At 34.5% G+C, this 16,351-nt stretch overlaps 1 protein-coding gene across 17 annotated transcripts in view; it reads left to right on the top strand.

Annotated features, from left to right (window-relative positions):
• Positions 1-16,123, top strand: part of ECT2 (epithelial cell transforming 2) — a 64,160-nt gene extending 48,037 nt beyond the window's left edge. For 9 of the 17 annotated variants that reach the window (XR_014824335.1, XM_084990292.1, XM_084990295.1 and 6 more), the window contains 3 exons: positions 9,654-9,761; positions 11,765-11,911; positions 14,808-16,123. Coding sequence is in view for 16 of the 17 variants with exons in the window: in XM_084990292.1 (XP_084846418.1) it covers positions 9,654-9,761; positions 11,765-11,911; positions 14,808-14,897 (345 nt within the window). In the remaining variant the exon portion in view is untranslated. Of the gene's footprint in view, positions 1-9,653; positions 9,762-11,764; positions 11,912-13,281; positions 13,535-14,807 lie in introns of all 17 variants that reach the window. The other 8 variants (XM_021069804.2, XM_084990287.1, XM_084990289.1 and 5 more) reach the window with 1 other exon arrangement.
• The last annotated feature ends 228 nt before the right edge of the window (positions 16,124-16,351 follow it).

The following is a 16,351-nucleotide window of genomic DNA, read 5'->3' on the forward strand; positions in this document are numbered from 1 at the left end:
TAATTTGATTTTGGGAGTTCATGTTGTGGCTCAGCAGTAATGAACCCGACTAGTATCCATGAAGATGTGGTTTGATTCCTGGCCTCGCTCAGTGAGTTAAGGATCTGGCATTGTCATGAGCTGTGGTGTAGGTTGCAGAGGCACCTTGGATCTGGAGTTGCTGTGGCATAGGCTGGCAGCTGCAGCTCTTATTTGACTCCTAGCCTGGGAACTTCCATATGCCATGGGTGCTGCCCACCACCCCCCCAAAAAGTATAATTTGATTTCTTCATCATATATGGGAGAAACATGTGATAGACAGATAAAGATCCCTTCATGTCTGCACATATGAGGAGAATGTATCGATAGATGACTGTTTGCAGTGTGGTAGTGCTGTAACTGAGATTGCCTTGGACATTCCTTTGGGAATAAAACATTTACTTTATTATAGATAAATCTCATCTTCAGAGACATTGAGTATAGTTATTATTCCTTATAGAAGTAAATATTTGATTAAAAGTACTAAATCTACCTGTTTAGAAAAATTAACACACTTTTTGATTGTGTTTTTAAATTTCTTTGGGCAAAGAATATATCGTTATAAATAAAGGATTGTTCTACAAAAAGGTTCATGGAGTGACACGCAATGCTAGTGCATACAACAGAATGCTGGCTAGAAAATGATGGAGGGAGCTTTTTGTAAAGGCAAAAAACTGCTTATTATAAGGATGAATTTTTTTTTTTTTTTTTTTTTTTTTTTTTGTCTTTTTGTCTTTCTAGGGCCGCACCGGCAGCATATGGAGGTTCCCAGTTTAGGGGTCAAATCGGAGCTGTAACCCCCGGCCTACACCACAGCTCACAGCAACACTCATGGATGCCAGTCGTGTTTGTTAACAGCTGACCCACAACAGGTACCCCAAGGAAGAATTTTTTTTTTAAGTTTTAAGTATCCATATATAAAACTGACCTCTGGAGTTCCCTTCATGGCTCAGTGGTTAACTTGAACCTGACTAGGAACCATGAGGATGTGGGTTTGATCCCTGGCCTCGCTCAGTGGGTTAAGGATCCAGCATTGCCGTGAGCTGTGGTGTAGGTCATAGATGTGGCTTGGATCCTGGGTTTCTGTGGCTGTGGTGTAAGCTGGCAGCTGTAGCTCTGATTCAGCCCCTAGCCTGGGAACTTCCACATGCTGCGGGTGCAGCCCTAAAAAGCAAAAAAATTATAAATAAATAAAACCGATCTCTACAGTATAGTAATTCCCTAGTATAGACATTATTCCTGCGTCTATCATGATATCAGACTAGATGGCTTATGCATTCCTTTCTGAATTTATAACCATGTTTCTGAGGTATGAACAGCTAATGGAAAAACTTCCTTAAAAGAAGGTCTGTTGCATTACCAGCTAGAAGATAGCTAATAATTCTAGAATAGAAATATATACAATTAATGAAAATATTTCATAAAATAAAATTAACCACAAGATGGCAGCACTTAACTATGTCTTGATTATATATCTTAACCCAAAAAATTCTTCCCAGTTGTGACATTTTCTTACCAAGAAATGTTTGTAAATTCAGATATTCAACAGCTTCAGTTGAGCTCTTTCCTACATTTCAAATATTATGCATAATGAATTTTTTAAAGACCCAAGTTGGTGTCTCATCATTTAAACTTTTGCCATGTTAAAGGGAAAGTGTTTCTATACACACACACAATAAAACATGCAAAAATCTCTTGATTCTTTGAATCAATTTCTGTCCTTCTATTATATGTGATTTTTGAGTCCTTAAATAATTGTAACTTAAGATTTAAGTAAGTGGATGTTTTACAAGTGAAACTAAGTCTAAGAACATTAAAATGAACAGTGAATCCAGAGAGTTCCCATTGTGGCACAGCGGAAACAAATCAGACCAGTATCCATGAGGATGCGGGCTCTATCCCTGGCCCTGCTCAGTGGGTTTGGGATCTGGCATTACCATGAGCTGTTGTGTAGATCTCAGATGTAGCTCGGATCTGGCGTGGCATGGCTGTGGCTGTGGCTGTGGCATAGGCCAGCAGCATAGGGATCCAGTTCGACCCCTAGCCTGGGAACTTCCAAATGCTGCAGGCATGGCCCTAAAAAAAAAGAGACAAAAAAACACCTTGATAAATCCAGGTATCCATATTTTTGGTTAATCCCTTTTGATAGTTTTTTCCCCCATGGATATGATGTCCCATATTTTGTTATTTCAGAATTTGGAGATTACATTTTTAATCTGTTGTAAATTTTATCTTAGAATGCTTAGGTGTGTATTTTTTGATCTCTTGCTAACATGTAACCGTTAATTGCATGGTCCATAATCTTAAGGTTCTTATAGTGCCTGAGGTCAGATGGTGGCTTTGTTATAGATTTCTGACTTGTAATAACAAAAGTGTAAATTTTTTTTTCTTTTTTCTTTCTTTAGGGCCGAATGTGTGGCATGTGGAGGTTCCCAGGCTAGGGGTCCAATAGGAGCTGCAGCTGCCAGCCTGTGCCACAGCCACAGCAACACGGGATCCAAGCTGTGTCTATGACCTACACCACAGCTAACGGCAACACCAGATCCTTAACCCATTGAGCAAGGCCAGGAATCGAACCCTCGTCATAATGGATGCTAGTTGTATTCACTAACCACTGAGCCATGATGGGAACTTCCAAAAGTATAGTTTTACTAACAACTATATTTAAGCAGTGTTACCACTCTGCTCCCCACTTTGAGTAGTTCAGAGGAAATAACTTGGTAATTAAATGCCTCTGCTACAGTTTAGTACTTTTACTACTTAACTTTTTTATATTTCTTTTAAAAATCAAACACACCTCACATTTTGATGAAATCACCACTGGCCAGTTATGAGTAGCAATATTCATTCATATGTTTTAAATTTGTAATAATAATTTATAATAATTTAAATTTAGAATTTCTAACTACATCAAGATTAGGCTGAGGATACTATGTATATGAGAAGAGTTTATGCTTATGAGCTGATAGTATTTATTTATTTTTATTTATTTATTTATTTTTGACTTTTTTTGTTCTTTTCTAGGGCTGCTCCCACGGCATATGGAGGTTCCCAGGCTAGGGGTCTAATCAGAGCTGTAGCTGCCAGCCTACGCCAGAGCCACAGCAACGCAGGATCCGAGCCGCGTCTGCGACCTACACCACAACTCACAGCAACGCCGGATCCCTAACCCACTGAGCGAGGCCAGGGATCGAACCTGCAACTTCATGGTTCCCAGTTGGATTCGTTAACCACTGAGCCACGACGGGAACTCCAGAGCTGATAGTGTTTATAGTGGAGTTAATATGATTTGTGGTTATAATTATTCTGCTAGTTATTGTTAATATACATGTCTATTATTGGTGCTACTTTAATTTGGCTAAATCAGAAGCTCTGAACTATAAATATGATTATAGAGTTTGAGGAAATTGCTGAGACGCACAGGCTAAGGAAAAAGACATAATGATCTAGATATTTTTTCTTTCACATCTGATTTATTTATTTATTTATGTATTTGTCTTTTTGCCTTTTCTAGGGCTGCTCCTGCAGCATATGGAGGTTCCCAGGCTAGGAGTGTAATCAGAGCTGTAGCCACGGGCCTACACCACAGCTACAGTGATGCCGGATCTGAGCCACGTCTTTCATATCTGTGAGTTTGAGGACTATTGGGATAGGAGAGGAGAGGGGAACTTAGGGAAAGAAGGGCCTGATAACTCATATGTGGATAGGTTCATTGGCTTTGAGATGACTTGATGTTATAAAATTTCCTGTGAATCAAGAGCCATGAATAAGTTGCTAAAATCTGTAGCTGAGGCTCAGTTTCTTCTGAAATAAATATTATGTATCTCAATGGGAGAAATTAATTACTAATTTCTAATTTTAAACTCAGCGGATGTGTCTTGAGAACTAGTCTTAAGATATGTGAATTTGGGGCTGATTGAAGAACTCCTTTCCCTCCCAAGCTTCTTTAATGCTTGAGATACACTGAATAAGTCATAAAATGTTTTTTAGTGTATTGAATTAATGTTATTAAAAATGAATTTGGTTATATATAAATTTTGTTTTTATTTAAGAAATCTAGAGGAGTAAAATAAAGCAGTGTTTTTTGTTTGATTCCCAAGAGAATGGTAACTATTTTTTTTTTTTTTTTGTCTTTTTTTGCCTTTTCTAGGGCCGATTCCATGGCATATGGAGGTTCCCAGGCTAGGGGCCTAATCAGAGCTGTATCCGCCTGCCTACACCACAGCCACGCGAAATTCAAGCCGCGTCTGCGACCTACACCACAGCTCATGGCAATGCCGGATCCTTAACTCACTGAGCAAGGCCAGGGATCAAACCTGTAACCTCATGGTTCCTAGTCAGATTCGTTAACCACTGAGCCATGATGGGAACTCTGAGAATGGTAACTCTTAATGAGAAAAATGAGTGATGGAGAAAAGCCTAGGATTACTGAAGCTAAGTTTCCCCTACTTTACCCTTTTGCCTGTGATTTTTCCTGTTAACCTTCCTCCATGCAGAGAGAACTAAAGGAAGTATCTCATCTTTATAACCTAGCTAATATCTAAGTAGTTCACTCAGCCACTAGTGAACTACTTATTTACCCTTTCAGTTATTTTGAATCCAGAACCTTCTTTTTTATATGTAATGATTTTAATTTTTTCCATTTTAGCTGGTTTACAGTGTTCTGTCAGTTTTCTACTGTACAGCAAGGTGACCCAGTTACACATAAATGTATACATTCTTTTTTCTTACATTATTATGTTCCATCGTAAGTGACTAGACATAGTTCCCAGTGCTATACAGTGGGATCTCATTGCTTATCCTCTTGAAATGTAAAAGACCTCATAGCTATCTCCCTCCACCAAATCAGAGGTAATTTGTTTGTTGAGAGAAAACACAAAGCCATCTGGTCCCTCTTTAGTTTGTAGGTGGTTATTATGTCCTTAGTAATAGTTAAGGTAGCAATAGGAATGACTGAGAATCTCTCTGCTTTATTAACAACTGCTTAGGGATTTAAATTTCAGGGGCCTTTAATATAAAAACATTTCACCAAAATTGAACACACTTGGAATTTAGTTTCACTGTATATACATTAATATATTTTGCTTTTAAATATTTTATTTAAGGAGTAAATTTAAGTTATACAATATTTAGTTTTGTATTCCATGCTGTGATTTTTAATTTTCTCTATTTTAAATTGAAAAATAATATTTGTATGTAAAAAAATCAGGAGTTCCCGTCGTGGCTCAGTGGTTAACAAACCTGATAGACTCCATGAGGTTGTGGGTTCGATCCCTCGCCTTGCTCAGTGGGTTAAGGATCTGGCATTGGCATGAGATACAGTGTAGGTCACAGATGCAGCTTGGATCTGGTGTTGCTGTGGCTGTGGTGTAGGCCAGCAGCTGTAGCTCCAATTCGACCCCTAGCCTGGGAACGTTCATATGCCATGGGTGTGGCCCTAAAAAGCAAAAAAAAAAAAAAAAAAAAAATCAAAGTACAATAAAGGAAAATGTTATGCATCTGTCCCACTAGTTTTTTCACTAGTGTAACTTTTGATACTTTCCTAGGTATCTGTCCAGAAATGTAAGTGTAGACATGTGCATTTCTTGTTAAGATTTATTGCTAGGTAATTTTCTCTATATTATACTATCATAAATGAGATATTTTGGCTGTTTTAGTTGTTTCCTAGTTGTTTTGTGTATAGGTGAACCTTGATTTTTTTTTTTGTCTTTTTAGGGCTGCATCAGTGGCACATGGGGTCGAATCCCAGGCCAGGGGTCGAATTGGAGCCACTGGCCTACACCACAGCCATAGCAATGCGAAATGTGAGCCGTGTCTGTGACCCACACTACAGCTCACGGCAACACCGAATCCCCAACCCACTGAGCGAGGCCAGGGATTGAACCTGCATCTTCATGGATGCTAGTCGGATTTGTTAAGCACTGAGCCATGACGGGAACTCCCGAACCTTGATTTTTGTGTGTTAACTTTGTAACCAGTCACTTTTAGTAAATTTGTTTTCTTAATGTTTCTAATTGTTTTCCACCAAATTCTGTTGGATTTTTTCAGATTTTCTTTTTTTTAATAATGATTTTTATTTTTTCCATTACAACTGGTTTACAGTGTTCTGTCAGTTTTCTACTGTACAGCAAGGTGACCCAGTCACACATACATGTATGCATTCTTTTTTCTCACATTATTATGCTCCATCATAACTGACTAGATAGAGTTCCCAGTGCTATACAGCAGGATCTCATTGCTTATCCATTCCAAAGGCAGTAGTCTGCATCTATTAACCCCAAATTCCCAATCCATCCTGCTCCCTCCCCCTCCCCCATGGCAACCACAAGGCTATTCTTCATGTCCATGATTTTCTTATCTGTGGAAAGTTTCATTTGTGCCATATATTAGATTCCAGATATGATTGATGATTTTTTTCCTTTTTTAAAAAGTCGTAAGTTGACCAACTCAGAATGAGCATTGATTTGTAGTTTAAAAACAAAACATAATGAAGGAAAATATATTTAAGTGTCAAGACATCCTTTTTCTGAATTTGCCTCTATACCTAGGAACATGAAAAACTGTCAAATGCTAGGCTTTCAAAAGATACTGTTTATTTAATGAAGTCCAAATTGAAATGAAATTTAATAGAATTAAAATTGAAAAGGAAATAAAAACACAGTTCATAAAATTAAGTCGTGCTTGGTTTTTGATATCATATGTATAGCAATGTAGGAAACTTCATTCCTCTCCCATGAAATGTAAGAAATCTTAATGTAAAACCTTGCATTCTGTTTGACTAGGAATGCAATGGAGACTCAGGCATAGGCAGAGCTTGAGTTATAATCCTGACTGCTTTGTCTCTTATAGATTGGCAAGAGACATTTTGTAAGTGATTGTCTAGATAATTGAAAAGAAGCAATTGAGAACTATTAGAACTTATTAACAGTTCAGTTACATAGTAAAATAAAATATAAATACATATATATCATATACTTTTCCTCTATGCTACTAGTAACCAATAAGAAAGTGCAGGAAATGAAGATCCCATTTGCAATAAATTTTGTTTTATATTTAGGCAATTTTAGTTTAAATCTAGGTATAGCCTTATAAGGAACAGTGTTTTAAGAAAACAGTGTTTTACGAGGAGACATGATGTTCCTGAATAAGAATGCTGACTAGCATAGAGATGTCATTTCCCTTGTCAATATAAAATCCTATGTAGAATTTGTGGAATTTGACAGAATGAGTCCAAAGATAGCTTTTAAAGAAAAAGCAACAATGCAAAATTTAGAAGACAGCACTTTATGAGATATAAAATCCTACTTTCTAAGTTATAATGATCAGAACACTATTTCAGTGACAAAAAAATTGTGGGTGGGTCAATGGAAAAGATATTTGGCCTTGAAATAAAGACTTTTGTATGACAAATGTAGAGCCTTAACCATTTAATAAGATTATTATTTAGTACATGGTGCCAAGATAGTTCATGGTGCCAAGATAGTTGGTAAAGTACTTAGAAAAAAATTAGGTGTATATCCTAACCTTATATTTACGTAATGAGTGATAGGTTCAAGAATTAAAAGTGAAAAAAATCATTTCAAAAACCCATAAGAAAAGTATGGCGAATGTCCAGTCTGTTTGTTTTTCTGTTGTTACTGAGTTTTAGGAATTCTCTGTAAGTTCTAGGTATTAATCTCTTAGCAGATAGATGATTTGCAAATATTTTCTTCCAGTCTGAGTTGCCTTCTTACTCTAATGATAGTGTCTTTTACACAATATTTAAAAATTGGAAATGATGTCCAAATATGTGTATCTTTCTTTTATACCTATGTGTTTGGTATCATATCCAAGGAATCATTGCTAAATCTAGAGTTTTCTTCTAAGACTTTTATAATTTTAGCTCTTATATTTACATTTTTGATCAATTTGGGTCAACTTTTATATACTGTTTAAGGGTTCAACTTTATTCTTTTAATTATGGATATCTAGTTTTCTTAGCACCACTTGTTGGAAAGACTATCCTTTTCCCATTGAATAATCTTGACACCCTGGTCAAATCGTTTGACCATGTTATGGGAGGGTTTACTTCTGGGTTCCTTAATCTCTTCCATTCCATTTTATTCTATTCTTTTATGCCAGTAGTGCATTGTTCTGATTACATTCGCTTACAATTTTGAAGTCATGACGTTTGAGACTTCCAAATTTATTCTTCTTTTTCAAGATTGTTTTGGCTGTTTGGGGCTTGAGATGCTATAGGAATTTTATAATGAAATTTTTCTTTTTTCTGCAAAACAAAATTGTTGGGATTTAGTAGGGGTTTTATTGAATCTATAGATTACTTTGAGTAGTATATACCAAAATATAAATACTAAATGAGTATTAACTCATTTAGTTAAATAGTATTAAATGGTTTGGTTTTAACTCAGAAAACATGTGTTACATTATTATTATTATTATTATTATTATTATTATTATTATTGCTTTTTAGGGCTGCACCTGCGGCATATGGAAGTTCCCAGGCTAGGGGTCAAATCAGAGCTGCAGCTGCTGGCCTACACCACAGCCACAGAATGCCAGATCCAGGCCGTATCTGTGACCTTCACCACAGTTCACAGCAACGCTGGATCCTTAACTTACTGAGCAAAGCCAGGAATCAAACCTGAATCCTCATGGCTAGTTGGATTTGTTACCTCTGAGCCACAACGGGAACTCCCTACATTATTTTTAAAAGATACTGTTGATTACAAGGACAGTTTACTGGTTGGACTTACATAAGCAACTGTGAGTCATTTAGCACATGGATCAAGTGGAAAGAGAGGGTGTCTTGCACGCAGCATGGATTTAGTTTTTCTAATGAAATTAGAGAAATTTTAGCAAAACCAAGACCGTCTGTGTATATGTCAGTGGTGAAGAGCTAAAGGAAGAATTTATAACTGTAGAGTATAATTTTGAATACCTTGTTTCTTTAGCCACAGAATGATAGTGCTGGAGGATAGACTTGCAGTGCTAGAGTAGTGAGGCAACTTGCCAATTCATGGCCTAGATTTATAAATTCAAATGAAAAATTGATTATAGAATTATGCAGAAACATTTTGTCTAACTTGTTTTCTTCTAAAACCCATTTGTAATTTGAGCATGTAATATTTTGAATTACTTGGAGATTAGTTGTCTCACTTAAGGTTAATTTTGGTCAGTGGTTCTTGGCCAACATGAAATCTTTGACTCCTTTCAGAATGTGATAATAAGCTCTGAATCCCCTCTTCAGAAAAATGTGCTTTGCATATATATACTTGCAGAATTTTGTGTATGATTTCAGGGGTTTGTGTACCTCCTGATTTCTATCCTTTGCCACTTCCAGGAGTACTTGATCACAGGTTTAGAATTCCAACTTAAAATCTGTCTAGATATTAATTGAGGAAGAAAAGAAGAGTAAGAAAAATCTTAAGTTTTGAGATTTTTCTCAGGGAAAGTGTTTTGTGATATTGGTTTTACAGCAGACTATACTTAAGTATTATGTCTACTGGATTTCTAAATTGTTAGTTTTAGTGTTGATAGTAAGACTAACTATTAAGTTCTTAAAGGTTTGGTTTTAGGAACAGTTGTGTAATTTTATTTTGATTTTTTTTAAATAATGAAATATTAATTTTCAACAGGAGAATCTTATTTACACAGCTGATCCAGAATCATTTGAAGTAAATACAAAAGATATGGATAGTACATTGAGTAGAGCATCTAGAGCAATAAAAAAGACTTCAAAAAAGGTAAGTCTTAGTGAAATTATTATACAGCATATCTCCAAAATGTATTTTTCAGAGTATATTAAAATAATATTTTCATCAATATATGTAAATATATGTAATATATAATGTAAATATATATAATGTATATGTAAAAGTAGTGTATAATATATGTAATATGTAAAGGTAGTGTATAAAACAACCTTTTGTTTGTTTGTTTGTTTGTTTTTTTAGGGCCACACCCACGGCATATGGAGGTTCCCAGGCTAGGGGTCGAATTGGAGCTGTAGCTGCTGGCCACGCCACAGCCACAGCAACGCCAGATTTGAGCTGTGTCTGCGACCTACACCATAGCTCACGGCAACACCGGATCCTTTACCCACTGAGTGAGGTCAGGGATCAAACTTGCGTTCTTATGGACACTAGTCAGATTTGTTTCTGCCGAGCTATGATGATAACTCCCTAAAGCTGTTTTTTTAGTTCCAGGAAGTGGCCTACCAAGATAATAGTTTAGCTTAGTGAATTCTTTGCCATTAGTAATTATAAAAACTTGTTATCTTTCTCATTCTTGTTACAGTGATATTTCTGATGGTATTTTAGATGTAGATAAATGGGCATTTCATCTTAAAAATTGCCTCAGATATTTTTCAGCAAAGGGCACATGACGGAGTCAGGAGACCTGAGATCTATTCCTTACCATAAGTATGTTTCAGTCTTGAGTTGTTGAGTACTACACAAGAATGTTATAATAGGGCTTTTAAAATATATAACCAGAATTTTAATATTACAGGTAAAATTTGCAACCGTAAGTCTACTGCTAGGTTTACAAGTTTTTTGGTTGTTGTTTTCTTTGCCTCTGAAGGGAGGCTCTGTATTATATCTTTGCATTTAACATGTATGATGTATAGTAGATAAACATGTTAAAAAGGATGATTCAAATAAACCCCTTCACTTTTTCAGTTAAAGAAATTGAAGTTCAAGTGAGCTTTGGATCAAAGACCTCCTACTAAATTGTAGCAGAATTAGACAACACCCAGGTTTCTTCACTTACACCAAATTTTCCCTCTCATTTTTCCCCATTAGACTACAGTGCTCTTCACATGCAAGATGGAATAAATAGTCTATAATGCACTACATTTTTGGCGGTATTTTTTAAATTAAAGTATAGTTGATTTACAGTGTCGTGCCAGTTTCTGCTGTATAAGTGACCTTTTCCTATATAAAAAAAGGAATATAAGAAATACTCCTTTCCTTATATTGTCATCCATCATGGTCTATTCCAAAAGATTGGATATGGTTCCCTGTGCTGTACAGTAGGAGCTCATTATTTATCCATTCTAAATACAATAGTTTGCATCTACTAAGCCCAAACTCCCAGTCTGTCCCATTCCTTCCATCTCCCCCTTGTCAACGACAAGTCTGTTCTCTATGTCTCTGAGTCTTTCTGTTTTGTAGATAGGTTCATTTGTGCCATATTTTAGATTCCATATATAAGTGATATATATCATATGGTATTTGTCTTTCTCTTTCTTTCTTCACTAAGTATAATCTCTATAGTTTCATCCATATTTTTGCAAATGTATAATGCACTACATTTTCTCAATTATTTGTCCAAAGAGATTCTATTTCTGCCATATACTTTTTTTTTTTTTTTTTTTTTTTGGCTTTTCTAGGGCTGCTCCCACGGCATATGGAGGTTCCCAGGCTAAGGGTCTCATCGGAGCTGTAGCCACCAGCCTACTCCAGAGCCACAGCAACAGGGATCTGAGCTGCGTCTGAGACCTACACCACAGCTCACGGCAACGCTGGATCCTTAACCCACTGAGCACGGCCAGGGATCAAACCCCCAACCTCATGGTTCCTAGTCAGATTCGTTAACTGCTGCGCCACGACGGGAACTCCTGCCATATACTTTTTATGGCAAGTTTTTTGATGTGTATTTAGCTTTGTTTATGGATAATAATTCTTGTCATTTATATTAGAGTTGTCCAGGCTTATTAATTAATTGTAACTTGTTTTAACTCTAGGTTACAAGAGCATTTTCTTTCTCCAAAACTCCAAAAAGAGCTCTACGAAGGGCTCTTATGACGTCCCAAAGTTCAGTGGAGGGGAGAAGTCCCTCTAGCAATGAGAAGCATGTAATGAGTCGTCTGTCTAGCACATCATCATTAGCAGTAAGTGATTTTGATTTAATGGGCTAAATGACTTTTCCACATTTATGGAGTTGATATGGAATTTATTAACTTTTAAAGATTGAAATCTTAATATTTCCATCAAGTTTTTGGATATATCTATACTTCTAAACTCTTCATTGTGTAAAGGTAATTTAGAAAATCTCATTTAGTAAACTTAAAGTTTAGTTTATTTGATTAATATAGCAGAGGACTGAGTTTTATTTTTTTTATTATTTCTGTGATGAATATGTCATCTTCGAAGCTGTGAATATCATAGGATGATATGGGTTCTAAATTCATGTGTGTATTTTTAAATGTTTCCTGAGCAATCCAAATTCTCGATGGTGTCAGTATTATTAGATGTTTAATTAATGTTAAGGGCATTTCTAACATTTCTGTCACTAAATAGTGATGTATCTGTTTCTTCGTAAAAATTATTATCACTACTAAGGTTAAGAAAAGCAAATGACTGTCAACTTCTTAGCTGTTTGTCCTTCAACAAGTTTCTTATTCTCTCTTATCCCCATTTTCTCAGATGAGAGAAAAGAGATTAATAGTTCTTACCTTATAATGTTGTAAGGAATAAATACAGACACATACTCTCACATACATGATGTGGTTATGTACTCAGAGGCAGTTTGACTAGTAGTTAAGAGCGTGAACTCTGGAACTCACATGTTCAAGTCCTAGTTCTGTTATTTACTAGCTGTATGGCTTTTTTTGGCAGGTTATTTAAGATCTTTCTGTTTCATTTTCACTGCCTGTAAAATGAATCTAAAGTAGTAATCGTCAGGATTAAATAACATACACAAAGTGCTTTGAGCAGTACTTGGCGCAGGGGGAGTGCTCTGGTATTTTATAAATGGTTACCTTTTTATAGAAAATGTATACAGAAAAGTCACATAATGCTCAATAAATGTTATTTTTTTAAAAGCTAGTTGATATGCATTAAAGAGTTACAGCTAAATCTATGAGTATGTTTATATAGATTTTTAATCAAGATTAATCTTCCAGTGGGAAAGAAGTTGTACTTAGTGAATAATATGAATTTATGCGAAGAAATTTGACCAATGAAAAATGTATTGAAACTAACAAAACCTAGTAAACATTCATTTGTTAAAATCAGATTGTAAGCTTTCTGAGGGCCAAAGAACTATCCTTTGTTTATTTCCTGCCTCTGTAGTAACTATTACAAATACTACTGCTTTTAAAATGGAGATAATTGGATTTTATAGAAAATTTTTGGAAGATTTACATATATCATTTATGGTTTCATCAATTTCATGTAGATGATATATAAATAAGATGTAGCTAAAATATCTTTAAGACATTCATGTCCTCTTCTCAATTGCCCATTTCTGTTCTAACAGATTACCCCTTCTGTTTCCACAAGCAATATAATTGGATTTACTAAGCATGGTTATGTTCAGCGCTCAAACTCTACTGGTGGGCGCTCCCAAAACTCCTGGTTTCGATCTATACGTCATTCTGCCTCACGAGTTAGTTTTTCAGAGATGCTAGAAGGAAATACTGATTTTTCAAATTTCAAAAAAAGTTCTATCCAAGTCATCTTTGACATTTGCGAAGAATTAGGAGATGGAAACAAGCCTTGTGAAGTTTAATGTGAGCTTATTAGCTATTTGAAATTTGTATTTGTGAAAAAAGAAAATATTTTTCTCCACTGAATCACTTATTAGGTGGGTGGGGATTTTGAATTCACAACTTTATAACTGCTTTGAATTCACAACAACATAGACTTTATAATAGAGTTTCTTTGCATATTGGCACATAAAAATATTTTTACAAAACAATTTGCTCATAAGTCCAGAAAAAATCAGTCCCATTAGAAGTTTTCCTATTAAAATGATTGCTTAAAAAATACTAATAATCATCATGTGAAGTAGATTTATATTCCAAATCTGATTCTCAGATTTACAGCATTTATATAAGATTTATGCTTTTAATATGGCAAATTATAAAGGTTTTACCTGAGGAAAATGTAAACTTTTATACTATCTATGTAAAACATTGCTTTGCTATCACTTGAATGCTAATTCTTTACCAACCTAGCTCTTTAAACACTTCATTTTATTTACTACCTTGTTGATGAGGACTTACATATCTTGCTACAGTGCTGGCTCAAAATTTAGAGCCATTCATGTTTGTTAAAACAGAAACTATTTTTATAATTTGTTTTCATTTATACCCCTCTTGAGTTTTTGGTATTCTTGTGCATATCTCTTTGTTATTAAAAATTCTGATGACATTTAACTTTGATACTCTGAAACAATAAGTTTAGACAAGCATAGTATATTAGTACTCTCTACTATCAGAAGTGCTGCTATTTTTCTCAGTTCTTATATGGAGCAAAACTATACATATACAAACACATACACATAAATACATTTAGTTTGTACACATAATACAAAAACTTTTCAGAGTTTATGACTTTTAATTTAGAAAATTATTTCCCATGAAGTAATTTTATTCCTCTTAATTCTGCTTAATGATTAAGAAGAAACCATTAGAATTTGTCTTTTTTAATTCAAAAACTTGTTTATTTATAGTTTTAAAATAACCTGAAACACTAAATCATTAATATCTCACAGAAGTACCACTACTATCAGTAAGCCAGTATCTATTTCAGTTGAGTTAATATGTAGTAATCTAGTCTATTCATTTGTTTTCGTGTTTTTAGAATGCTGGAATAGTTTTAATTATGTGTTCTCCCAAGCCCTCACCCTAATTTTAAGTTTTTATTTATTTAAAGAGTTTAGATTTTTCAGATGTCTTGTTAATTTGTAAAATGTAAAAAATGATACATGTTACTAAACTGTATATTACAGTAGTTTTTTTTAAAAGAACTATTTTAAGTATAAAATATTTGTCTTTACAGGGTATCCCATCTCCCTCCCTTGTCAGCCTTCCTTCCTTCTTTGAAAGGAGAAGTCATACTTTAAGTAGATCTACAACTCATTTGATATGAAGCTTAAAAAAATCTTAATTTGTAGAATTTATAAACACTTCATACTCAATAAGAAACTGACTTAAATGGTACTTGCCGTTAGCACTTGGTTAAAGCTGGAAAGAAGGTAACACTAAACTATACCATTTTGTTTTCTTCTTGAAAGAGTAAGGTTGACCTCTTACATTTTTCAAGTTAATTTATGTAAAAATTATATTGATTTTGATGTAATTTTTCTCTTTGTTGAATCCAATTGAAGACCAATAATATAAGTTATTCATGATATTAGTAACTTTGCAACGTGATTCAGTAAATAAATCTAATTGGTGGATGCCAAATACTGCTGTGAATCTCTTTGTACAGTGTCCCTGAATGAATTTTTGGAAATAAATATTTGTGTATCTCAATTTGTGCAGAAATTAAGTGAAATCACAGTACTTACAGGCTAAAAACCTCCATAGATCTCTGAATAGCAGGGTATTGTTTCACATGTGCTATTTGAAGTAGTTATTTGACTGCTTCTCTTGTATGTAGTTTATTTTATAAAGATATAACATGTGTATTTAAAAAGATTTGCCCCTGTTAACAAGCATAACAGTTAAAGGAGATGGTTTCAATGTTCGTTTAGAAATTGAGATAGGGACAGAAAGATTAAAAAATAATGTATATTTTGAATAAACATGATATTAGTATATACATGTAGCTATTTCAGAGACAATATACTTACAGTGATTTTAGCCACTACCAAATCTTGATTTAGTTTGATAGTGTATATAATTTTGTTTTGAAGGATGGGAAATTGTGGTAAAGATTGTTTATGCTCTTTATGAAGTAATTCTAAAGTTGGCATCAATTTCAGTAATCTGCTGTAAAATACATAGATATGTGTATGGTCAGTTTTTTATTGTGGCTTCATGAATAAATGTAAAATCGAAATACATTTATTTGCTTTGTAGAATATTTTTCAAACTCTTGGTATCTTTCACAATAGTCTCTTTTTGAATAGTAATACAAAATAATCAAGTTCATACGAATAAATGCATTTTTATTTCTTACTTGTTTAGGGAGTACTGCAAATGTTTGTCATTTAACAATTTTCAGTTATCTGTTACAGTACTTTAACTGACTATATAGATTTTTCCTATGCCACATATGTGCCACTTTTAAATAGTAAATGACTTTTTTTTTGCTATATTTGTAAAGCAGTTGTATTAGGAAGAACTTTGTAAATAAATACTTAAAACTCATATGTGGTTTATGTTTCATGTTTCAAACAGTTCTTTTAGACAGATTTTCATAGGCCACCATGCATGCTTATATCAGTCTCAGCTCTGTTGTGTATATACTTGCATACATTTATTTGCTTATGCCTTCCTCCATTAATATTTTTAAGCATTATGTATACTGGGTCATATGTAGGTTGGGAGTCTTTAATTTGGAATCTACTTTGTAGAATGGAGGCAATGAATCCTGTG

The sequence above is a fragment of the Sus scrofa genome, chromosome 13, assembly GCF_054392235.1.
Source record: "Sus scrofa isolate SSC_HxYL_T2T_F1_AM1 chromosome 13, Sscrofa_HxYL_maternal_Yorkshire_Landrace_v2.0, whole genome shotgun sequence".
NCBI lineage: Eukaryota > Metazoa > Chordata > Mammalia > Artiodactyla > Suidae > Sus > Sus scrofa.